Genomic DNA, 27,834 nt, shown 5'->3' on the forward strand with positions numbered 1-27,834 from the left:
ATATATATATATATATATATATATATATATATATATATATACTATGAAGTCTTGATATTTGATCTTAACGTTCATGTTATGTTCTAGATAAATACTCCTACTGCCAAAATAATGCTTAGAGTGATGACTGCATGTTCCAGGAATGTGGGACCCAGGAGGGAACTTAGTAAAGAGATACAAGAGGTTCTGTACTGACTTGTTAGAATTTGGTATGTGGAAACTTGGAGTTACGCAGCCTTAGGCTTCTCTAGGGAAACTGCCCAAACATTTGCATTCCAACAGTGTATTTATTCAGAAAATACTCTTTTCCTAAAAACAATTGGGCTCTGAAACCTCTCACTGAGATTATGCAAGTTAAGTAACTCTCCATCCAGGAACAAAGATTGGAAGTCTAGTAACAAATGTTTTTAACAAAAATCTATTTCCAGACCCTAGTCATTATGAATATTTGAAAATTTTCAGTTGAAAATGCTACTAAAAAGTAAACTTCAAAACATGAAATGAAAATAGAAAACTACTAGAATCCCTATAGGGTTTTTTGTCTCCATCCTCCCACCACAGTTTTATTAGAATATTTCCTTTCTTTGTTCATTATCATTAGTATTAGTGTGCTGCAAACTCACCCAGAATGAGAAATGGCCAAGAAAGCACATAGGTGAAAGATAAAAAGACTGCAGGTTTTAGAGGGCAGAAGTGTAGGCCCCCTAGAGACCTGCCAAATTGAGTGGATGGAAGTAATAAACATCAAGAGAGTAACATTAGCCTCTGCTGAGCAGAAAATTGGAATTGTTCGTCAAGTTATTTTTTTTCCCTCTTTTTCTGGATGTCAGATTTTGTCTCTTCTGTTTTTCATTGGTACACCGTAAATAAAGAAGCATCCAAAATGAAATTTCTTTTTTTTTAAAGACGGGAAAGTATTCATTTTGCTTAGAGATTAATAGTAAAACTTTAAAAAAGAAAAAAGTTCAACCATATGTGACAAAGAAAATATAAACTAAGAAGTTTAAATTACATAAGCACCATGCTGATATCAGAGGTGCCAAAAAAATGTATACAAGTGGACGCTTTGGTCAGCGTTGCTCAAGCAGTAGTTTGCCGTAATCAGAAGTGTCTGGGCGCTGATGGGAACCACTTTGAGCACCTCTTGTAATTGCAGAAGTCAAACGTGACTTGTATCCATCTTTTGTTATCGGTATATATTAAGTATTACAATTTTAATATAGCTTTCCTTTCTGAAAACGTGTATACATTTTTGACACCCTCTGTAAACCCATGAACACAATATATGATTTTTCCAGCTTAATTTAAAGATGAAAAAGTAATGACAGTGTATTCCAAAACTAATGATAGAGTAGATCAATAACTGTCTACTAGTTGTATTATGCCTTTCCCAAAATGATGTACTAGAAACCTAACGCTATAATTCTCTCCTACGAGATGTGTCTCTTCCATTCTCTGAGCTTTTTGCTCTTTGAATCCTGCCACAAGTTCTCTTCCGCATCAATAATCATTGCCATTCCTGAGTTGTTCTCTTCCAGTCACCAGTCAAATTACCAAAATATATCCTAGCTCCAATGAACTTGTTGGACCCCTTTTCCATTTTTTACTTTCTAGATTCATACAGACCACCTCTCTTTCACAAATTCTCTTGAGATTATAAATATTATAAATAAATGATGAAATAGCAACAATTATTTTTAAAGGAAATTCATTAAAAATGCTTGTCATGCATAGAAGAGGCTACCTTCATTTTAAGTTCTGGAGGCCCATAATTGGCAGATTTGCTTTATTTACATCTTTAATTACCATTTACACAGATCAAAACACCCATCTTGCTAGAGAAGGAAATGCTACTTTGAAACATGGAAAACAGGCCAAAGTATAAATATGTGAGTTTTTGTCATTGTGAGCATAGTGAGCACTGAGTGACTGTGTGAACAGGCAATTTGCTCTATTTTGCCTCCCTCTTTCTTGCTTTCATAATTATCACAATATTTTCAGATCGTTAACTCTGCCAAATACAAATTAGAGAAAAAAAACCTCTCCCAACTGACATAGACTTTCCCTAATCCCATCTCCAGGCTCAAAACCACAGGATTTTCTAGGTGAAATTAATCTTTGGGTACTTTTTTGTTTGTTTTTTGTTTTGTTTTGTTTTGTCTTTAAACTGTATTTCAAATTCTTCCTAACCTCATCTATCTATAAACTCCAGTAAATGCATATTTTTAAAAGTTAATTTTTATCACCTTCACTCATTTTGCCCACCCCCAACTCCCCACCTATGGCAACAACCTGTCTGTTCTCTATATCTATGAACTTGATTAATTTTTGATTCCACATATAAGTGAAATCAGATGGCATTTTTCTTTGTTCATCTGACTTATTCCACTTAGCATAATGTCCTCAAGGGCTATCCATGTTGTCACAAATAGAAAGATTTCACTTTTTTATGGATGAGCAATACTTCATATATACTGGGGGTGCAAAAAAAACCGTATACACATTTTAAGAGATGTTATCTATGCTCAAGCAGTAATTTGCTGTAATCAGAATTGCTTGGATGCTGATGGTAACCACTTTGAACACTTCTTGTATTAATAATTGCAGAAGTAAAATGTGACTTGTATTCATCTTTTGTTATCAGTATATATTGAGTATTAAAATTAATACAGTTTTTTCCTTTCTTAAAATGTGTATACATTTTTTTTGGCAGTGTGTGTGTATGTGTGTGTGTGTGTGTGTGTGTGTGTGTGTCACTTTTTTAATCTATTCATCTATTGATGACACAGGTTGTTTCCATATCTTGGCTATTATAAATACTGATGCAGTGAACATGGGGGCACATATATCTTTTCAAGTTAGTGTTTTTGTTTTCTTCAGATAAATACCCAAAAGTGGCATTGTTGGATCATATGGTAGTTCTATTTTTAGCTTTTTGAGGATAATCCATACTGTTTTCCATAGTGGCTGCATCAATTTACATTTCCACCAACAGAGCACAAAGGTTCCCTTTTATCCACATCCTTTCCAACTCTTATTATTTCTTGTCTTTTTTATAAGAGTCATTCTAACAGGTGTGAGGTGATATCTCATTATGGTTTTGATTTACATTTCCCTGATGATTAATGATATTGAGCATCATTTCCTGTACCTGTTGGCCACCTGAATGTCTTCTTTAGAAAAATGTCTATTCAGACCTCCTGCCCATTTATTTCCTAATCAGATTTTTTTTTTTTGCTATTGATTTGCTTGAGTTCTCCATATATTTTGGATATTAGCCCCTTATCAGATATATGATTTGCAAATATTTTCTGCCATTCAGTAGGTTATATTTTCATTTTATTGATGGTTTCCTTTGCTGAAAAGAAGCTTTTTGGTATGATTTTACTTTTGCTTTTGTTGCTTTTGGTTTTGGTGTCAAACTCAAAGAATTATTGCCAAGGCCTATGGCAAGTTGCTTACCCATTATGTTAGCCCTTCTAAGAGGTTTATGATTTTAGGTCTAATCATTTACCAATTTAGTTCTAATATTTAATCCATTTTAAGTTAATTTTTGTGTATAGTGTAAGATAGTGGTCCTGTTTCATTTTTTTGCATGCGGCTGTCCAGTTTTCCCAACACCATTTATTGAAGAGACTGTCCTTTCCCAATAGTATATTCTTGGCTCCTTTATCAAAAAGTAATTGATCATACACATGTTAATTTATTTCTGGGCTATTTTGTTCCATCAAGCTGTGTCTGTTTTTATGCCAATACCATGCTGTTTTAATTACCATAGATTTGCAATATAGTTTGAAATCAGGGAGCATGACACCTTCAGTTTTTTTCTTCTTTCTCAAGATTGCTTTAGCTATTTGGGGATATTAGTGGTTCCACACAAATTGTGGGATTATTTGTTCTATTTCTTTAAAAAATTACTTTAGAATTTTGATAGGAATTGCACTGAATTTATAGATTGCTTTGGGTCATATGGACATTTTTTACAATATCAATTTTTCCAATCCATGAGCACAGAATATCTTGCCATTTATTTGTGTCTTCTTCAATTTCTTTCATTAATGTCTTCTAGTTTTCAATATACAGGCCTTTTACATCCTTGGTTAAGTTTATTTCATTTTTCATTTTTTTGATAAAGTTGTAAATGAGGTTGCTTTTTTAATTTATTTCTGATAGTTCATTATTAGTATAAAAAAGTGCAACAGATTTTTGTGTATTGATTTTGTATCTTGCAACTTTACTGAATTTGTTCAGGTTCTTATAGTTTTTGATGGATTCTTTAGAGTTTTCCACATATATCATCATGTCATCTGCAAATTATGATAGTCTCATTTATCCTTTCCAATTTAGATGCTTTTTATTTCTTTTTCTTCCCTAATGGCTCTGGTTAGAACTTCCAATACTATGTTGAATAGAAGTGGCAAGAGTGGGCTCTTGTATTACTATTCCTGATCTTAGAGGAAAGGCTTTCAGCTTTTTACCATTGAGTATGCTGTTAGCAGTGGGCTTGTCATATATAGCCATTATTATGTTGAGGTATGTTCCCTTTAAGACCCACCTTATTGAGAGTTTTTATCATGAATGGATGTTAAATTTTATCAAATGATTTCTCTGCATCTGTTGATCATATGATTTTCATCATTAATTTTATTAATATGTTGTATCGCATTGACTGATTTGCAGATGTTGAAACATCCTTGCATTTTTAGAATAATCCCATTTGGTTACTGTTTATAATCCTTATAATGTATGTTGAATTTGGTTTGCTAACATTTTGTTTCTGCATTTATCAGAGATATTGGCCTCATAAAATGAGTTTGGAAGAGTTCCTTTTTCTTTTCTTTTTTCTTTCTTCTTTCTTTCTTTCTTTCTTTCTTTCTTTCTTTCTTTCTTTCTTTCTTTCTTTCTTTCTTTCTTTCAGAGATCGAGAAGGATTGGTATTAATTCTATTTTGAATGTTTGATAGAATTTACCAGTGAAGCCATCTGGTTCAGGACTTGGATTTGTTGGGAGTTTTTAAAATACTGATTCAATCTCCTTACTGTTAACTGGTCTGTTTACATTTTCTATTTCACCATAACCCAGTCTTGGTAGGTTGTATTTTTCTAGGAATTTTTCGATTTCTTCTAAGTTGTCCAATTTGTTGGCATATAACTGTTCATAGTAGTTTTATGATCCATTGTAGTTCTGTGGTATCAGTGATAACATCTTTTTCATTTCTGTTTTTATTTATTTGAGTCCTCTCTTTTTTTTCTTGGTGAATCTAGCTAAAGGCTTGTCAATTTTGTTTATCTTTTCAAAAAACCAGCTCTTAGTTTTATCAGTTTTCTCTATTGTCTTTTGTTTCTATATCATTTATTTCTGCTGCAATCTTTGTTATTTTCTTCCTGCCATTAACTTTGGGCTTTATTCTTTTTTTTCTAGTTCCTTGAGGTATAAAGTTAAGTTGTTTATTTAAGACATTTTTTGTTTCTTGAGGTCGGCATTTATGGTTATGTACTTATCTCTTAGAACTGCTTTTGTTACATTATGCAATTTTTGGTATATTTCCATTTTTGTTTGCCTCCAGGTATTTGTTATCTTTGATATTTTTTTTCTACCCATTGGTTGTTCAGTAGCATATTGTTTAACCTCTACATATTTGTGAATAATCCAGCTTTCTTCATGGAATTAATTTCTAGTTTCATACAATTGTGGTAGGAAAAGATGCTTGATATGATTTCAAGCCTCTTAAAATTAGTAAGACTTGTTTTGTTGCCTAACATATAATCTATCCTGGAAAATGTTCCATGTGCACTTGAGAAGAATGTGTTCTGTTGTTTTTGGATGGAATGTTCTTTGTATGTCTGTTAAGTTCTCTGTTCTTACATGTTTAAAGCCGGTGTTTCTGTATTAATTTTCTGTCTGGATGATGCATCCATTGATGTGAGATATTAAAATCCCTGCTATTATTGTATTGCTGTTGGTTTCTCCTTTTAGGTCTCTTAATATTTGTTTTGCATATTTAGGATTCCTATGTCGGGTGCATAAATATCCTCTTGTTTGATTGACCACCTTTGTCACTATGTAACACCCATCTTTGTCTTACTACAGCTTTTGTTTTAAAATATATTTTGTCTGATATAAGTATAGATACTTCAGCTTTCTTTTTGTTTGTTAGCATGGATATATATATATATATTTTTTTTCCATTTCTTCACTTTCAGTCTGTGTATGTCCTTATATCTAAAGTGAGTCTTTTGTAGGCAGTATGTACATGGGACTTGTTTTTTTTATCCATTCAGCTATTCTTTCTTTTGATTGAAAATTTTATTCCATTTAAAGTTAAAGTGATTATTGATAGGTATGTACTTATTGACATTTTGTTAATTATTTACAGGCTGTTTTTGTAGTTTCTCTCTGTTCCTTTCTTTTTCTCTTACTCTCTTCCTTTGTGGTTTGATGTCTTTCTTTAGTGGTATGCTTATATTTCTGTCTTTATCCTTTGTGTATATACTATAAGTTTTTGCTTTGTTACAGATATATGTTGCTATATGTAAGTCTTATTGTAATCACAAAGCAAATAATGCACTTATTTTACCTAATTACCTATTATCTAATCACACCTTTCTTTAGTCATTTCTTCTACTTGCTTGCCATCTCTTTTGATTAGATTTCAGCAATCACCCTTGTTTTCTTTGATTTGGAAAATACCCATTACTTAAGCAAACTTTTATAAATATGAAATCTATTCCATTCATGGTACATTTTCTTTAAAAAAATTCCTTTTAAACAAAAGTTTAATTGAAATATTTCATAGCTCTAGAAAAGTAGAATAAGCAAAACAAAGGATACAGTTGAAAAAAATATGGATGGGTGACCATTCCATCATATTTGCTGCTGATCTATTTTTGGTGAGATTGGTAGAAACAAATAAAACAGCATGGATATATCCAAAGATACATACTGCAATTCATTATTATATACAAAGCTTATCCTAATTTATTCATTCATTCATCCATCAAGTATTTCTTATGTCAGTCATTGTTTTACTTATTGAACATAAAATTATGGGTGTCATATAAAATGTCTATACTAAAAAATGGAATATACTTTAGTTATGGAGACAATAAACATGTAAGCAAATAAATACAGAGGGTGCCAAAAAAATGTATGTACATTTTAAGAGAAGAAAAAAACTGTATTAAAATTGTAATACTCAATATATACCAATAACAAAAGATGAATACAAATCAGATGTATACATTTTTTGGCACCCCCAGTATATAAGTGTTGAAAAATGCTATTCAAAACACAAAGAAAGATGTTGCTGGTAGGAGTGACAAATAGTGCCCTTGCTTTGGAAAACAATTTGCTCAAGTTGCTCAAATGATTAAACAGAATTACCAACTGATCTAACAATTCCACTCCCAGGTATATACCCAAGAGTGATGAAAACATATGTTCACACAAAAACTTAAGCGCAAATGCTCATACCAGTATTATTAATAATATCCAAATAGTGGAAACAGCATAAATGTTCATGAACTGATGAATTGATAAATAAATCTTGGTATACCTATTACAATAAAGTTTTTTAGCAATAAAAAAATGAGGTACTAATATGTACTACTGCCTGAATAAACCTTGAAAACAGATATTAAAGGAAAGAAGCTAGACCCAAAGGGCCATATAGTCTATTATTCAACTTATATAAAATATCCATAATTAGACAATATATAGAGACAGAAAGTATATTAATGGTTTCCTAAGGATTAAGGGAAGGGGTAATTGTAGGATGTGGTAATGGTTAAAGGGTGTGGAGTTTCGTTTTGGACATGGAAATGTTCTAAAATTGATTGAGACAATGTTTGTACAGCTCTGTGGATATATGAATAGCTATTGAATTATTTAAAAAATCAAGAGTATAAAAATTAAAAATTAGTGCTCATCAAAGACACTTATGAGAAAAAAAAAACATAAGCCATGCACATAGATAAAACCATATATATATATATATATATATATATATATATATATATATGGCAAAGAACTTATCTATAATATATAAATGCCTTCTATAACTCAATAATAAAAAGTTAAAAACAAAACAGAACAGAAAAAAAGCCTTTAAAAATAGCCAGGTTATTGGTATAGAGAATGACAGAGGAACTAGTGGTGATTTTTTTTTTTTTAATATGGTGCTCAGAGAAGATCTTTTAGAAGAGAGGATATCTTACAAGGGTCCTGACTAAAAGAACAGAGTCTGCCATTCCAAAATCTTATGGAGAAGTGTTCCCACAATAGGAAATAGTAATTTGAAAGTACTAAATCTGGAATAAGTATGGTTTGTTAAAGAATCAGCAGTTTCAACGGAGCCAGGGATTAGTGGGCAGCGTCCATAAAGCCAAGTGATTTTGGGAAAGACTGACAGGAGGTAAAGTTGAAAAGGAGCTGGGAATAACTTAATGGGCATCCTTTCCCTGGTGAAATGATCCTGCCTCAGGAGGAGGAGGAGGATACACCAAAACATCTCGAGCTCCTGCATTATGTGTTTAATTGCCATTTCTCAGTTCCACTTAGAAAACTTATACTATTGAATGCATTTTGTTTAGAACTGAATTTATCACTAATATGCACAAAAATTAATAATTATATTAACTTACCTAGTTGTAGAACTAGCACAATAATTCACTCAGGATATACTTAAATCTTTAGTCCTTCATATCCTGTATCTACTCAATTACTCAATTTTATCAACACTTAACTCGAAAAGTCTCTCATAGTTGCCCTTTCAGTTCTACTGATGGCCCCTAATCATAATTGCAATCTGATCCTCCAAAACATTCTAGCTCTTATTTCCATTTATAATTTTTCTTCTCTCAACACCTTTCCATATAGCCTGGATTTTATTAAAGCACAAATCACACCATGCTGTTTTATATTTTTCTGGTTCAGAAAATCTACTAACTTTTCCTTATCTATATATAACATTATTGCTCAAGGTATGTTCCAAAACTACATTATGGGATAATAGTCCCTTGACATATAAGTTTGGACATGCACTTACTGTCATCTTCCATAGATGATACAACTGCACATTACCATAATAAGGATTTTTTTAAAGTCCTATTATAGTTGAGAAACCTATACAAACTTTATTTTATTTATTTTTTTTAAAGATTTTTTAATGGGGAATTGGGGGAAGGGGAACAGACAAGTTGCTGTCCTTTTGTTCTTCAGTCTAGTTGTGGAGGACATTGCTTCACTGGCCCAAGTTGGCACCATCATTGCACTCTTCCAGGGCGAAGCAGATCAGTCGCCGGCTTCTGGGCGGCCGCTCACTGCAGCTGCTGGCTACACATGGTAGCCCATGGCAACCCGCTGCAGCAGGGGTTGCAGCCTACCCGGCACAGGCAACTCCCAGCAGCCCAGCTCCAGGTTGAGCTGTTGTTCAGCATCTTAGCTGTAGAGGGCAGTGTCACTGGCCCTCATATGTGGGATCCGAACCGGGACCCTCTGGCGTCCCAAGCCAGCTCTTAACCAACACGCCACTTGGCCACACCCCTATACAAATTTTAAATCTCACATATAAATAAATACAGTCATGCACCACTTAATGATAGGAATATTTTCTGAGAAATGCACTCTTAGGCAATTTAAACTTTGTGCGATATCACACAGTGTACTTACACTAGATGATATTGCTGACTACTGTAATTGTATGTGCTATACTTTTGTATGATTGGCAGCACAGTAAGTTTGTTTTCACCAGCATCATTACAAACACTTGAGTAATGCATTGTGCTATGATGTTACAATAGCTGTGACATCATGATAGGCAACAGGAGTTTGTCAACTCCATTATAATCTTATGGGAGCACTGCAGTATATGTGGTCCACCATTTACTGAAACATCATTACGCAGCACATGATTGTATTAACTGATGATACTTTTTTTTAATGTAACACCTAATAATGTCTTGCGGAACTAGTATTTTAAGAACACACCTTGACTTAAAATGATAAAATTGATCTGCAAATTAGCATTAAAGTGAACAGAAAATGTAAGTTACACAGCAGAACTATAAATTATTCTGCAAAGGCTATAAAATATGATAGTTCAAATACATAAATTTTTAGAACTAGAGAGAAATTTAAGGACAATCTAGCCCAAGTTATGCATTTCATAAATCAGGTCCAAAAACATAAATTTATTTCCAAAAGTTACTTAACAGGTTGATGGCAGTACTGAATTTAGATTTTCCAGTATATAGTATTTTTATTCAAGTAAAATAATTTAACACATATTTATTGTTCACTACTATGTGCCTGGTATAGGCAAAGATATCCTGACAATTTATCTTAGCACTTAAAATTGCATTTTCTTTAACTCAATACATTGAATGTAAATTCTTTAAGGGTCAGACTTTGTGTAGATTTTTAAATCTCTCTTAATGTCTAACATAATATTGTGCACATCTATTCATTAACTTAATACACTCTTATGCTATATTCTTGCTTAAATAACTTCTGATGTCAAATTATAAGTCAAAGGGGACTTAATAAGAAACTCTAAAAGAAACACATCAAAAAGAGGTGCCCAACCCAAGAACCAGTACAATCAGTTATTTGTTATGATGCAGTAGTTATGCTTGATTTTTAAAAAAGATTATAGAAAATCTATGTTTACTTAGATTTTCAAAGAAGATACTAATTCAATTTCCATCTGTTAATTTTTTAAAAAAAACAAACTAGTTCTCTACTATAGATAAATATAAGTAAATGCTTAGAGCATTCTTGATTGAACTGTCACAACGTATCTTGATAAATTACACATAACAAATGTTTTTTTGAGGGATATGTTTCAAAGAAACCAAGTGCAAGATTTCACCTACCGTGGGTTTAACTAATTAAGAATCCTAGTATTATAAACATACGCAGCCACTGATTTATCACCGTTCTTGTGCTATCCCTGAACTTCATTAAGCAGACTTCTATATTAGAAAAGTTTAAATAAATTATGAGTTGGATCATTGAACAGTTACAAAATTTAGAAGAAGGAATGCACAATGAAAACTTTTGCAAGAACCCTTGCAAGTGATGCTATAGTTATCTGGGCAATAAAACATCAACCAAATGGAAAGAAAATAAAATATTAAAAATTACGATTCTGTAGAAAAAATATGGTACTTAAGTTTTAAAGCGGAAAATGTTAAGTCAAACAATAAGGAAAATATTTAAATTATACTTCTACACTGATGGATGCTGAGATATAACCTACTGGTTACACCTAGACAGTTGCTTTCAAAGTCCCCATATTTCCAAACACATCATTGTGATGTGATGTAAAACCAAAATAACAACAAAATCCACCAAGTACTGAGTGTCATCCCAGTTATTTTTGTCTCAGGGGTGCGACAGCAATGAGAGTGTGGTGTTTAGCTCCCTGACTAGACATTTCTGAGATCCAGGTTCAAACCCGCCTTTCTAGTTAAAGATTGTTCCACTTTCTCTAAAATGAATTAGCTGACGACCTTTTCTCCTAAACTCTCTGAGCTGGCTTCTCATCCTTGCAATCAAGGAAAGTCTAAGCCTACTAAAATTGGACAACATTCTATGTCACCATTTTTAAAGAAAGTAGCTTGATGGATTTAGAGCCCAAATTCTCATTACGTTCTCAGCAGGCACCCAACCTCAGCCAGCTCTCTAAGGTATGGGATAGAAAAACATGCTGTATTTTACACTCAAAGTATAACAGGGTTGTAGATCTCAAAGAATCAAATGGAGACAGAAGAGCCACTGAAAAATACTTTTCAAAAATAAGATAAAGACCTATAAAATATACTCCCCAAAAATTACACACACACTGTGTAAGTACACGATGGAAAGTTCATGAACTTAATTGTCCAACCTCATGTTTATACACACACATACATTGATTTGTGGATTCAAGCAGTTTATGATACGGTTTAGTAGATATAAAACGCTGCTGCTAAATATCAAATATGTATTAATATTTTCAAAGTGTTGTGAGAAAATAGGTTATACATTTCATTAATGATTTTAATGATGCTTAAAGCAAAATGGCATTTATAACTTTATTATTTATTAAAGGGCACACTTGCTGGTGTATATCGCAGATGCATTCACTACATACATAAACAGAGAATTCTCTGCCTTGTTTGTGGTGCAATACCTGGCTCTCCATTTGTGAATGTTTACTGATAAGTTTTCTCTTTCCTTCCTGACTGCGATGGCACCAGTGGCTGAATGCCAACGTGCATATGTTCCTTTCTTTTCCCATGATGCTATGTGAACATTATACATTTCCTTCCACCTTTGAGTCCAAAGGAAAAATGGCCTTTTAAAAAAAGTTTAAATGTGCTTTTCCATTATTTTTGCTATGAATCTTTAAATCATTTTGAAACAGGAAACATCACTCTCCTGCTGAAATCTGTTTCCCTTAAACTGTAAATGTGTTGGATTATCACTGAAAGTCACTTTTCGGTGAAACTCTCTTGAATCAGATAACTCTCCAAGTTGAGGGTGGAAGAACTGGGGTAAAGGACTGGCTAGAATGTTAGACATTTCTTCTTTTCAGCAGTTCTGTTTGCTATTTCATAGAAAACCTGGTTAGGAATTTGGTTATAAAAACGGAAATATATTTAAAAGGAAACAAAGATGAAAATTTGAAAATGTGCTTCCTTTTTAAAAGGAAGTCCAAAGCAAAAGGAAAGACAAATCAGGAATTGAAAGTTGCATTAATGAAATAATAGAAAAACACAAGAAAAATTAAAATATAACTAGTACTGAGTAAAAAGAATAGCTATGAGAAAGATGTGGCAAATAGAACTGCATACGAAATGGATGTTAATACATGCTTAGCCATGTTGATCAACAATTACACGTCTCTCAATTACTGCCATTTTAATTTGTATTTTCAAGGTTGGACTATGACCTGTGGATTTGAATATGATTACATATATTCACTGAATATGTGTGTCATGGAACTTGTGGGCAGAAGTTGTGGAATAAGAATGCCCATTAAAGGTCATAAAAATTTACATTTGGAGGCATGCATATGAATGCCTGCTAGTCTATAGAAAATTCCACATTAACATTCTATTTATTAACTATGTCTGGGTTTGTATTTTAGAGATGATTCATACAATGAAGAAAGAACAGATTTTGGGGGCTTCTGTATGTCTGCTGCTTACCTGTGCTTCTGTCCATCTTAATGCTGTCCCTGAGGAAGGTGAAGAACATTTAAACATTACAGGTAAAATGTTAGAAGCATTCACCTTTTTAAGCTAGTCAAAGCTCTCGATTTTAATCCAAAAATTTAATGTAGTTTTCACCATTGTGTAGGAAAATTAGTTTTTATGAAGGTGACAATTTTCTTAGGAAATGTCTTATATGTAATGTGATATATAAAAACAAATAAACAAACAAAACCCCCAAAATCTTAGTCCAAAAGGAGTCACATTAGCAAGGAAGACTTCTGTCTCTTTTTTCTTTTTGGCCTATAAATATTAAACACTGAAGAACTCCGGAAAATTGCGAGGAGCAATAGCTATAGAAACAAGTCTCTATGAGCCTTGATGCCACCCTTTGGCTGGGAACAGTGTGAGAAGGAAAAGGAAACCACAGACATCTGAGGTTTCAGCCATTCTCCCTTTTTTGCCCTTGTTACCAAAATAAGGACTTCCCAGACAAGTCCAGTGTGAGAATCTAGTCAAGTGGGACACCAAGAGATCTGGGTAATAGAAGTCAGTTCTAATCCCATAAAGCTCTGTGTCCAAAAATAAAATATTAACAATAGAACAAGGAGAAGGCTGTACAGTGATTATTATTACAGATGTCTTTCTTTCTTAAAAGTGATATTTTGTGGAAAATTAGTAAATTATTGAAACCTCAAGTTATTGGTAATAGTGAGAGAATATGCCCACAGCAGTAGCTTCTATTTGCATGTATGTTTATGAGGTACCAAAGATTTCCATAAATACATTTTTATTTCATATCTCTAACAGCTCTTTAAAGTGATTTTGATCAGTGTACTTCCCTTTGATAACGACTGAATAAATACATCTTATGTATCTGAAACCCTGGTAGGTGCTAAGGAGGCAGTGATGGACTGACTAGGTTTTCAAGAATCTCAGTTTCACATGGGAGACTGAAGGGTATTTCAGTAGAAGGTACTTATGTCCATAGATCGTAGTAAATGAAGTGACAGAAGCATGCCTAAGATGCTGCTGTCGATGCAAAGAGGAAGGGGCCTCATCTAAGCCTGGCAATCTGAGATCTGGGCATGGGGAAGTGGTACATGCTACATCGCTTTAGCCTGCAGATAAAAATGAGGCACTCGGAGCAAATCTGAAGATCTGCACCAGCTGTAACCACAGCTGGAAACCCAGCCACCCATGCCGACCCCGCCTGGATGAGGCCCAAGCCAATGAGTGGACAGGAAGCAAACCCAGCTAGGGTCAAGGGTTGCTTATATCCTTCCTATAATGAAAAATAAAGGCTTGTTGTTATACATCATCAAAAAATATATGGTTATAAAACATTTTGAAAAGAAAACATTATTTAATAAAGTAAAAACCATAATGTGCCTTATAAAGATATTTGGGCATTATGAGATGAGCGCCAATCCTTCGTTTGGTTCATTGATCAAAAGAGCTAAAGATCTAATATTCTGGAGGTTGGCTAGAGAAGGGATGTGGAGAACAAATTAAGTCCCACTTCCTTTACTTAGGCTGAGAAAATGCATGCCAGCTAACCAGGAGGTTCCTGAAATGGTTGCTGCTGCCACAGTCAGCCAAGAAACCAGAATTAACCTACCACTAATTAAGCTAGAGTTTAAGGTCTCTGGATAAATCCAGACCAAACCCAGCTGAATAAGAAAAAAAAAAAATTGATTTTAAAGCTAGACTTGAAGACCACTTAGCTGACTAAGCTGAGCAGTCTTACACAGTTTTGGCTTTGCTTTGTTTTTAATTACTAACCTTACAACAGCAGGATCCCATATAAGTTCAATTTTGGAGATACCATTTATCACATTCAGCCAAGCCATGCCATCGTTTTATAGAATTATACCATTTCATTGAAATAATATACTGTCATTTTATAGAAAAATATAAAAGATTTTATTGTTCCTCTTACAAGTCAATAGTAGACTTTATAAGAATCAGTCCAACCTGCAGGGAGGATGAAACAGAATACACTTCTTGAAAAGGCAAAATGATAATAATAAAAATAGTGGTGATAAGGTTTCTAAAAATGTTCCTTTGGACTGGGAGAGAGATTAGCAGGGAGCATTTAGAGAAAGGGAAGTATCTTTTCTATGATGTAGAATCGGCCAGACCTAAGCTCTCACATGTGGTTTGCCACACAGTCCCTTGCGAAATTAGATGTGTTACGTAAACACTCTGCCAGGGTCCTCATCTATAAATAAGTGATGGAGGCAACTATGTTCACGTGGTCTTTGGATCAACGGCAAAAAGCATCTGACGCATTTTCTGACTCAGAGAAGGCAAAGACTACATGTCTGTGTCCTTCCCTTCCAGAGAAATCCAACTTTTTGGTCAGATAGTGAAGCAACATGGAGACTCTTAGGTAGTAAGTTGCCTGGAAGTTCTAGGTTCCCTAACGAGTTCCAGGAGAAAGGATTCTAGTAGGCAAGGACATGACATGTCCCCAAATATCCTGAGCCTTCCATTCAACATCCAACATCTCAGCACAGGGGGAGGGGAGGCTGTGAGATATAAAACACAAGAAATTGATTACAAAAATTGTTAAATATAGACTATACTCCTCTTTACCTGGCTGTATCACATTCAATCCCTGTTTCATTGTCCTGTATGTGTTTTCACGTTTCATGGCTTTAGAACAATCCTTGTCAAATCTCAGTTTCAAGTCTCAGGAAAGTTATCCCTGGCCCCCTCAGACAAGATTAAGTATTTTATTATACACGGGCACAGCACCCTGAACTTCTTGAATATTTATGTAAGAGGGGGGCACCGCTGCCACCCAATATACTATCATGTCTGCCATGACTGCACCGTGCCTGACACATGCTCAACACACAATTGTTGACTTCCAAAAAGTTTATCCAGAGTAAGAAATGAAAACAACACAGATTTCATCCCTTTTGGGTGGAATTGCATGGCACTGTGTCCACGAGGGCACCCCTGGTCACTCCCCCACCTCAGTGGTGCTGTGTTCACGTGTGGGCCCCAAGCTCACTGCACAAAATTCAGGAATCGTGGGAGAAATACACTAACACGGGAATGGTAAAGATGAATAATTAGATAACAATTAATGAAATATAGTTAATTCTTAATGTTTTCCTTAGAAAATTGGTGTAAAATCATCACGCACTCTCATCGGAAACTTTTTTGGTTCTTATCAAGTAAATTTTAGATAAAACTATTGTTTGGAAATTATATACTTAAGTCTTTGTGGTTCGCCTAAGTTTCAATTTAGGAATCTCATGCACACAGATCAGTGACAATATCACTCAGTTATTAAGAATGTGTGAGACACATGCTATAAAACTACATGGGGGTCAATTCTAAATTCGTTACTTATGGTGTGAATTGAGCCATTAATTTGTGAAGTGCTATTTTATAATTTGTAAAATGGAGATAATAAATCCTAACTCAGAAGGTTGTGATAATTAAATAATAATATTACAAAATTTCTGAAGTAATTACTCACTAAACATTAGCTGTTATTACTAGTATAACCACAGCTATAGGGTACTCTCATTTTTTTGTGTGGTGCTCTGCTACCACCTGGTGGCAAAACTACTAAATAGCAGGGTGAATTTGGGGTGAGTATACCCTTAACACAGAAAATGTAAAATAAGAGATTTGGCATGATGGTAAGGGCTATCAAGGATATTAAGAGTAAAAAGTACAGGGATCATCAATGAAAAAAAATATGATATAAAAGTTTGATTTATAATAATTTTCCTGACTATATATTGCAACTCAGTCCTGATGCTGTGTTTTGTAGGTAAAGACATATGTATTACATACATCTGTTATATGTTATTCTGCCTTATCACATTTTAAGTTGGAAAGTTGGCTGTTATATAATTTCTGTTGGCTCAATTTATTTCAATTAAAAAATTAGTCAATTCAGTTATGAAAGATGCCTAAATGGTGACATATAATAATATGTCAGCATAATAATACCAATTTATGTATAGGTGACCATATTTTTAATTATTCCAAGATTGAAGGCCTACTTATCACTTTATGACTCATAAAGAAAATTAAAAATAACATTTCAACTATTTTGTCATAAAGAGTTTTAACATTACTGAAATATGGCTAATACTTGACATTAATTCAATAAATCATTAGGATAACAAAATATGAAGGTTAAAAGGCACTTGATAAAATTTTCTAATTCAACTTTTATGATATAGATTTTTTCTCTTTCAAAAAGTACACAGAAGTTTTCAAGCTATAGGAAATTTAAAGTTGATTTTCCTTCTAGATGATCATATCCTCATAAACTTATCTTTTATTTCATGTTTTAAAAATATTTTATGTAAAAATATTAAAGTGACATCCATTCATGTTTCTTTTTTCAAAGTAAATTATTTTATAGTGCATTAAAATACTTCTTTGAAGATATTTACACTTATCAGTTTTAATGGAATAGAAGACTGCTGCCCTCTAAAGGGCAAAATGGGATAAGTCATCTTAAGGTTTCAATATCCCCCATAAGGGATCATAGTGAATACTGAAAGTCATCAAGTCATAGAAAATACTCAAGCAGTAATATATGGTATTCTTTGGTCATTATTATTTCCATTGTACCAATCACAATTTTCAGGGTCTACCTTACTGGTAGATTCTGTAAACAAATGTAATTTATTTAAAATTAGGCCTCTGTTGGGCCAGCCAACTGGTACGTTGGTTAAGAGTTGGCTTGGGACATCAGAGGGCCCGGGTTTGGATCCCACATGAAGGCCAGTGATGCTGCGCCCTCTACAGCTAAGATGGTGAGCAACAGCTCTATCTGGAGCTGGGCTGCCATGAGTCTCCGGCGATGGCGTAGGCTTCAGTGGGGCTGTCCAGCTGCTGGCGTGCACTTTCGTGAGCTACCAAGAGCCGCCATGAGCGGCTCTCCAATGGCCAGCAAGTGACTGCCTCACCTGGGAAGAGTGCAATGATAATACCAACATGGGCCAGTGAAGCGACACCCTCCACAATTAGACTGAAGAACAAAAGGACAGCAACTTGTCTGCTCCCTTCCCCCAACTCACCAATAAAATTTTTTTAAAAAGATAAAATTTTAAAAAAAATAAAATAAAATTAGGCCTCTGTTCATCTTATTAGACTTGATAAAATACAAACTTAAAAATTTTAGTTGAATTTTCTGTATGTACATGTTAGGAAATTCTTCTGTGACTAAAATAAGTAACTGAATATTCAGGAAAATACCATAAGATTGATAGATTGATCAAGCTCCTAAACTTTCATAATTAGGGAATGCATTAATATAGCATGATATAGTAAATGGATATGAATACACTGTTGCTTTTAAAGAGTTGTTTTATGTGTAAAAGTGACACAATTGTGCATTAGGTAGAAGAACTCAAAGAACTGTCTATTAACATCTGCTCTTAAAAATTGCTGAATTAGAGGGTCGGCTGAGTTGCGCATTGGTTAAGAACTGGCTTGGGATGCCAGAGGGCCCCGGTTCGGATTCCACATATGAGGGCCAGTGACACTGCCCTCTACAGCTAAGATGCTGAACAACAGCTTGACCTGGAGCTGGGCTGCTGTAGGTTGCCAGTGACGGTGTAGGCTGCAGTCCCCTGTTGCAGTGGGCTGCCATAAGCTACCATGTGTAGCCAGTAGCCAGCGTGAGCAGCCAGCAGCCGCTGTGAGCGGCCATCCAGAGGCCAGCGACTGATCTGCCTCGCCCGGGAAGGACACAATGATGGTGCCAGGTTGGGCCAGCAAAGCAACATCCTCCACAGCTAGACTGAAGAACAAAATAACAGCAACTTGTCTGTTCCCCTTCCCCCAATTCCCCAGCGCTGTTCCCCTTCCCCAAGTCCCCAATAAAATCTTAAAAAAAAAAAAATTTTGCTGAATTAGAAAAAGAGGTCTCTATTTATTTATAAGGTCAACACATTGGTTACTTTACAACTACTACTCAATTCCATAACAGTCAACTGGTACAGGTTTAGGCAAATCTATTAACAAGAGTTTAGAAAAATTATTCTACATTTCCCTTTGACAGTTGATTGAAAATCAATTATTATTATTTTTATTTTTTAATTTATTTATTGTTTTAGTAGTTGATAAGACCTGTTTCATTTGGTGAATTTATAAACTTTATCTACTTTTTTGATAGCTTTGAATAACTGCTTATGGTTTCTTATATCAGCCTGGTTTATTGTACTTTCTCTTAAAGTGAGGATGTATTAAAAATGAAATAAAGAGGGGCTGGCCGAGTGGCGTGGAGGTTAAGAGCTGGCTTGGGATGCCAGAGGCCCCGGTTCGGATCCCACATATGAGGGCCAGTGACACTGCTCTCTACAGCTAAGATGCTGAACAACAGCTCAACCTGGAGCTGGCTGTCATGAGTTGCCTGCGACGGCGTAGGCTGCAGCCCCTGCTGCAGTGGGTTGCCATGGGCTACCGTGTGTAGCCAGCAGCCAGCGTGAGCAGCCAGCAGCCGCAGTGAGCAACCGTCCAGAAGCCGGCGACTGATCTGCCTCACCCGGGAAGAGCACAATGATGGTGCCAGCTTGGGCCAGTGAAGCAACGTCCTCCACAACTAGACTGAAGAACAAAAGGACAGTAACTTGGCTGTTCCCCTTCCCCCAGTTCCCCAATAAAAATCTTTAAAAAAAAAATGAAATAAAAAACATTAGTACAATGTTGATAAAGAATGATATGTTATAACTTTTATTTTTACTTTGTAGATGCTGAACTGCCACCACTGAAACTTGTACATTCATTTTGTGCATTTAAAGCAGATGATGGCCCATGCAAAGCAATGCTGAAGAGATTTTTTTTCAATGTTCACACTCAACAGTGTGAAGAATTTATATATGGGGGATGTGAAGGAAATCAGAATCGATTTGAAAGTCTGGAAGAGTGCAAAGAAAAATGTATAAGAGGTAGGTTTCTGAGGATACTTATCTCCCAGGTACCCTTAGGGCCATTAGATCTAATAGATTAGATCATTTTAGGAAAAAAATAAGTGCAAATCATTTTAACATTCCAAGGAATATTTCTTTCACATTTTTTCACATTTTCAGCATTCCTGTTCAACTATTGTTATTTTACTTTTTCCATATCAGTCATGAAATATAATAAGCCCCATTTATTGTCCTATGCTCTTCTCCATAGTAAAGATGGAAGAAAAAATTTTAAAGCAAGTTTTAAATCTGCAATGTAGTGAGTGTAATTCAGCAGCTGTGCATTGACAGGAAAGATACTGTTAGTCACATTGGCTTCAGACTTTATCAATACAGTGATCACATAGTTATGAAGATAGAGTGACTGTCAAGATAGTGAATCTGAGAATCCACTTTGAGGCTCTCACTAGCTACTGATTAGAAAATTCTGAGCTGCATCAGAGAGCAGCAGAAATATATATTACATATTTACAGTGTATTCATTTATGCTGATCCGTTCAAACTTCACTGAACCAAACTATCCTTTTCATATTGTTACTAAGTTATAAAGTTTAAAAGTACATCATCTTATATTGTTATTAAACTTTATTGAGCACTTTATTCTGCTTTAATCCTATTAAAAACAACGTTTTATGAAAATTTTACATATTGCTATAGTGTAGGTTGTTTTATCTCTTCTCACTGAAATAAGTTTCAAATAATTACTGGTCAAAATTTTGAAGATTTTTATTTCAGTTTTATTCTTCTAAATTATGAACTCCTTGAGGGATGGAAGAATCTGAGTTGCCTTTATTTCCCACGTTTCTAGCCCCAAATTTCCCCATAGCATGTTTTTAGAGCTAGTTGAAATGAACTATAGTACTATAGAGATGGAATTTTTAGTTAGTCACACTAGGTGTCTCCTTTTACTGCAAAGCAGGCAGCCTCCATTCTCACTCTGATAATGATTTCTGAAGCAGCTTTTACAAAACAGCCTTGGCATCGTGATGCTCTAGACCTATGGGAAATGTTCAATGTTGTGAAAAGAGAGGACTTCTCTCCTGTGTGACGCTGAGATTCTTTGTTGTACGTACCAGATTTCACAGAAAAGAATTGATGTGACTATATTCCTTTGACCTCAGAGCACTTATTTCCCTATTTCCTCTCCATAGATGTGCTACAAATGTTACTAACACAGATTAGGCATTTCATTGGTCTTCTGTGGTGCCTTTCGTTTTTGTGATTGCCTGGTCATTTTCAATTCATCACAGATTTCTATAAGTCATTCTCTTTCCATTACTGCGCCAAGTATCCATTTGTGCTGAGTTGAATATCACTCAGGTTCAGTACTTTGGCTAGAGGCCTGGTCTTGTCTTTCTTTGTATCCTTACTTTTCCACTTAGCAGCCTACTTATTCTCATCAACTTGTGTCTTCCCTGAAATACAAAACTGCCTATATATATAATATATTGTGTATATAATATATATATAGTATATATATATATATATATATATATATATATATATAAATAATATATATATATATATATAAACTCATCCATATTTGATGAAAACTGTAACTTTTAAAACCAAGAGCCTTGGCAAATTCAAAAAAGAGTAAACACACAAAAAAATAGGAAAACTACAATGAAGATAATAATCAAATTGCTGAAAATCAGGGATAAAAAGTAAAGATCTAGATCTTAAAGATCTAGAAAAAAGATACATTTGGTATAAGGGAACAAAGATCAAAAGAATCACACACTTCTCATCAAGAAATAATTCACAAGAAAAGAAAATGGAATATCTTATTTAAAGAGCTGAAGAAAGAAATACACTGTCAATTAAAAATCTAGATCTAGTAAAAATACCCTTAAAATGGAGATAAACACTTCTTCAGATCAACAATATCTGAGAAAATTTATTGCTAGTAGACCTGTACTGTAAGTAATATTAAAGTACTTAACACTAAAGCACATGATGGTGCAGCCCGTTAGCTCAGATGGTTAGAGTGCAGGCTCATAACATCAAGGTTACTGGTTCAATTCCCACATGGGCCATGGAGCTGCACCCTCCACAACTAGATTGAAGACAACTACTTGACTTGGAGCTGATGGGTCCTGAAAAAACATACTGATCTCCAATAAAATCTCTTAAAAAAACCCCAAAAAACAAAAAAAAACACATGAGAAAAAGGGGGCAAATATGAGATTACTGTGCCAAGTTCTGGATATGGTGGGTGAAAGTGGTATAAATTACTCAAAGCTAGGTTGTCATCAGTTAAAGAACACCTGCTAGGGAAAAAAAAAAAAAGAACAAGAAGATATAGCAAATAGACCAATAATGAAGATATAATTCTTATTAAGATACTTAATCCTAAATGAGACAAAAAGAGGGAAACAGGAACTACAAGCAGATAAAAACTAGAAAACAAATAGCTAGAGATACATACTGAACCATAATAATTACATTACAATTTAATGGTGTAATCACTCCAATTAAAAATCATTGTTATAAAAAACAAATCAAGAACTACATGTTGTCTACAGGAAAGACATTTTAAAAATAAAGACAAAAAGATGTTAAATGTAAAAGGATGAAAAAAGGTATATTGTGCATCATTAATCATAAGAATGATTAGTAAAAGTAGACTATAGGACAAGATATAGTAACAAGAGAAAGGAAAAATATTTTATAAGAATGCCGGCCAATTAATCAAAAAGACAAAATAATCCTCAGTGTCCAAGTATACACGGTCAGACAATTAAGTTCGCAAACTCATCCTAGAAAAAGTGCTACATACCTCAATGCTGAATATCACTACGGTCACCTTTGAAGTACTCCCATTGAGAAGCTATGCACTGACATCAGTACCTAGTCCATCCTTCAAAGCAATTGTGGAACTCTTTTCTGGAATGGCCATCAGAGCTGTCCTCGTATTAAGCTTGATGTCCTGAATGTTACCAAAATGTCTTCCTTTCAATATTTCCTTTATCTTTGGGTAAAGAAAGAAGTCATTGGGGCCAGATCAGGTGAGTAAAGAGGGTGTTCCAATACAGTTATTTGTTTACTGGCTAAAAACTCCCTCACAGACAGTGCCGTGTGAGCTGGTACACTGTAGTGATGCAAGAGCAATGGATTTTTGGTGAAAAGTTCAGGTTGTTTAACTTTTTCAAGCTGCCTTTTCAGCACTTCCCAACAGTAAACTTGGTTAGCTGTTTGTGCAGTTGGTACAAACTCATAATGAATAATCCCTCTGATAGCAAAATGTTAGCTGCATTGTTGCAGCAAGTTTGCAAACTTAATTGTCAGACCGTGTGTTTGTGTGTGTGTGTGTGTGTGTATGTGTGTGTGTGTGTCTATCAACTGCCCTTTTGTATGTAAACTTGTTTTATTGTTTTCAAATATTTGTAATTTTGTTTGGTGTATTCACCTATGTAATTAATAAAGGCATAGTAACAAAGTTAATAAGTTAAAAAATAACACTTTGTAAAATGGCTTCTAGATACATGGTTTTCAAAATGTTTGTCTTTTGGTTCAGTGGCTTTTTTCCTGTAGCCTAACCAGCAACATGATCTTTTATTATTATTTTATGAAAAATAGTTTAATGTAGTATGGGACATTAAAGAATTACATGAAAAAGATCAAATTCCCACTTGGCTGTCTAGCCAATCAGCGTCTACAACAAGGTTAAAAATGTTACATTTAAATTAATGGAGCATCAATTTCTGAAATATCTTTAAAGGATCTAGAAAGTATGCCATTTCTATTAATCACTATTTTATTAGTTGGGCTAATTGTCACTTCTGGCTTTTCCTGGAGCTTTACATAGGAATTTTCTCCACAGGGAATTAAAGGGCATGTAAAAACTTCATCCATTCTTTTCATTTTTAGCTTCGTCATTTTGTGCTTTATTTGTTGGGAGTTGTGAAGACCTATTTAGTAACAAGGATCTTATTCCCATAGAGTCAATTTCCCACCTGCTCAGATTATTTTCTATGCTGATTTCAACAATAAAAACATTGAAAGTTAGCATTCAGGTTTTACTCTCCCCTTCCCCATCAAAAGAGAAAAAAATGAAGAAAGGATGGGGAGGAAATTATAATTACTAAAATATATCTGATAATCATGCATTAATTTGTAGTATATTAATTACATTTAAATATTCATAATGCAATATTTAATATGTAAGTTCATATACAGTAAGTTGAAGTTCAAGGAATTACACTAATGGAAATTAGTAAAATATGTCATCATTATTCTTTGAGACATTAATAAATGTTATGTTCTGTATAAATCTAGGAAAATATGATAATTTGAATAATTTGCTGTAAACCTCTATTTTTTCAGACTGTAGTTGGTATAAAATTCAGTTAAATAAGGTGTCCATGGTTGTTATTTTCAGAATCCTCAAAGATAACAATTGGTAATATAAATACATTTAAAATTCCATCTCTCTCTCTCTCTCAATCTCTCTCTTTTCCTCTCTCTCTCTCTCTCTCTCTCTCTCTCTCTCTCTCTCTCTCTCTCTCTTTCTCTCCTTCTCTCTTTTCCCTGCCTCTACCTACCCCCCCAACTCACCTCCCCAACCCCCCATGTCCCCCCTAATCACCAGCTCTCTCTCTTCCTTTCTGTCACTCTGTTCATACAACTAATTCTAAGTTGCCTTGACCAAAGCTTTTCGTGATAAAACAAGTTATTATACAAAAGATAAATATCACTCAGCTTTGCTAATGTTCACATGAAAATATTAAAACTTTGCATATTATATCAATTTGAATTTCATTATCTATCATTTAAGTTAAAACCGAGAATCCATATTTGAAATATAATGGGCCAAAGGTAAGTAACATTCTCTTTCTTGAGTGGAGTAATTCCATTAAATCTATGAGGTTAAACCCAAAAATATGTCACAGATACCTTTTGCTTAATTTCTCCTCTGTATTGCAAATAATAATGAAACTTGTAATTGGGTTGAAACAATGAGTCAGGGGAAGAGAAACAGGAAAGGAGATAATTCAGGTTCTTTCCACCCATACTCTCAATCCTCTATAGAAGTCACCTGTTTTTATATGCAAAGTAAGCTGTTTGAGCTACTTTCATATTTCGTGTTATTTTATAAACTATTTAATCATAGATAGTTTGAATAACAAACTTAGTTCACCATGAATTCTTATTTTTGTAAGTGTGTTCAAACTTTTAACAGAGTTTTTGAGATATTATGCTAAAATAAGCTGGCTTCATAGTTGTAATAATGTAAATAATGTAATATTTAGAGAAAATAGAAATAAATTTATTTATTGACATTTTGTATGAGAATAATTTTAATGATGATGAATACATCACTCTAGTGGGTCAAATTGAAATTCATAACATTATTTTATAAATGTGGTAATTGATACACATATTTTTTCCTTGCAGATTACCCAAAGACTGTACAGGAAAAGGCAACATTGCAAAAAGGTGAACATTCATTTTTGCGCTTATTAGTACAATTTACGTAAGGCACTTGCAAATTCATTTTTTAGGTTTCTCTGATACAGTATTCATCATAAATTTACATGATCTTGGAAATGGTGTTCTGTTTCAGGAGATACAATGAAAAATTAGAAATAACATGCATAATATGTGGTTAGGGAATGCTTCAAATGCTATATTCACTGTTACTCTAATGCAGCGTAGTATATAGTATTAGATCAGTAGCAATCCAGGGCCACACACATGCTATTTTAACATCTCTCAAATAGTGACTTAGATGTTGCTAGTCTCTGATCTCTAATCCCTTGATAATCTCAGCACTGTGTGGCTTTAGTAAATTTCATCCAATATCATCCTGAATGGATATATGTCTGAGTTGTCAACAATCATAAGCAAAAGTAGTGGAGATATTTAAGAATAAACAATTGCTTTTGTCAATATTATTTAGTGTTTGTATACAGGTTCAATATGATTGTTACTTTATCTGAAGAATATGGGGCATGAATTTTTTTGAAAAAATGTTTAGTTTAAGACGATTGCCAAATATGCAGCTTCAAGCAAAAGTTAATAGTGAAAATCATGTGACTTGTGGAAATTGGTACATAGCTTAAAGTACGCATTCTATGTTATTCAGTTTTAACCGCGCATCAAATTAGAACAAAGACTGTGTATGCAGATTCAATATGAATGTTACTTTATTTATCTGAGGGATATAAGACAGGAATTTCTTGATTTGTAACAATAAGTATTTTAAACTATAGGCCTAAGCAGAAATATTTTACAAGTGTGCATGTTCAACTTTGTTCTAAAACAAATTTATGTCCTAGAACAGGGCTTCATATAAATAATAGCAACTTCCAGAAGTAGAATTTCTTCATTATACTTTTCAGCATAATTAGTTACTGTTTTCTATCGTTTATATGCAATATTTTTTGCCTCCTCCTTTTTGTTGAACATAGAATTCTTATACCATTTAAAATGATTTAAAATTTCATAAGAAGTAAATACTAAGACCAAAGCAAATCAAAATGATAGTAATTGAATGTATTTTTTTCATATAAAAAAATGATTATACAAATTAAAGAATTTTTTTCTTGCCCCATATATTAACTTAACTACAAATTGTTACTATGGGAATAATAGTAACATTCATTTGAGAAACAATAGGCAATAAATAGTAAAATAACTTTCAAATTGGTACTTTGAGAAGTTATAGAAATTCGACATTTTACACTATATTAAAATACCTATATTAAAATAATTTGATAACAGCTTTGTCATAGGAGATTGGCTTTTCTACAGATTTGCAACTGTTGCAGAAACCATTAACGTTATTAAATACATGCTCTTTTTATAGTAAAACACTCATGAGCATTGCTTCCTGGACAGAGGAGCCAACTGCTATAAGATGTAAAAGGATACTACGGTTCATTTCTGCCAGTATGGTACTACAGTTCCAGAGGAAAAAATGGGGAAATCAAAGCTTTGCCCTAAAACATCCAAGCTCCATATGTCTAAAGATCATAATTATTTAAAAATAAGTTAAATTCTCTTATTTACAGAGTATGCACGTAGATGAAGCTTGTAATGGGGATCCAAGTGGCACAGCTTCTGTGACAGCTGTGTGCTTAGCCTGGTTTGGAACACTAACAAAGACGGGTATTAGACTTTTTCGAAAGCCTCTGCAATTCCTGAACATGTATTTCCTTTCTGCCTTGGAACTGTTGGAGTCATTCCAATGACTGGAAGAAGGGAAATAAGAAACACAGTAGTGGAAGATGTTATACCTAATACAGATAGCAATTCTGGCATGAGAATCCAGGAACTTCTAAGAATAGCCATGAACAACTTCCATATCCCTCAAAGCTTCTTCTCTAGTTTTATTTTTTAGTTATTTTTTCTGTTTATTTAAAGCATTCTTATTGAAGCAACACATTACACTTTTTCCCTAATGAGGACCCACCCACACCTAAAAAGTCTGACATCTCTGTAGATCGCTCCTAAATGTTGATGCACATAAGCTTAATAAAAATAATTAAGCCAAATTTTTGCCATAATATTTTATACTTTCAAACCAAGGGCAAAATAACCCGTATATTTTATTCTCACAAATCACGAATAGTTGATAGATAACATCCTTCTAATTTACTCTGAGAAATTTAGAACTTGAAATTCCATAGCAACAGTGTGTGATAGCTGCATCTTCCTTATTCTAAATGTTA

At 33.9% G+C, this 27,834-nt stretch overlaps 1 protein-coding gene across 2 annotated transcripts in view; it reads left to right on the forward strand.

The window, feature by feature from the left end:
- TFPI (tissue factor pathway inhibitor) overlaps positions 1 to 27,834 on the forward strand; it is a 69,398-nt gene that overhangs the window by 23,201 nt on the left and 18,363 nt on the right. For both annotated transcript variants that reach the window (XM_019626131.1, XM_019626130.1), the window contains 3 exons: positions 13,136 to 13,258; positions 19,937 to 20,134; positions 25,556 to 25,597. In XM_019626131.1, the coding sequence (XP_019481676.1) occupies positions 13,138 to 13,258; positions 19,937 to 20,134; positions 25,556 to 25,597 (361 nt within the window). In that variant the 5' untranslated portion in view covers positions 13,136 to 13,137. The remainder of the gene's footprint in view (positions 1 to 13,135; positions 13,259 to 19,936; positions 20,135 to 25,555; positions 25,598 to 27,834) is intronic.

Source organism: Hipposideros armiger, unplaced genomic scaffold (genome assembly GCF_001890085.2).
Source record: "Hipposideros armiger isolate ML-2016 unplaced genomic scaffold, ASM189008v1 scaffold_660, whole genome shotgun sequence".
Classification (NCBI taxonomy): domain Eukaryota; kingdom Metazoa; phylum Chordata; class Mammalia; order Chiroptera; family Hipposideridae; genus Hipposideros; species Hipposideros armiger.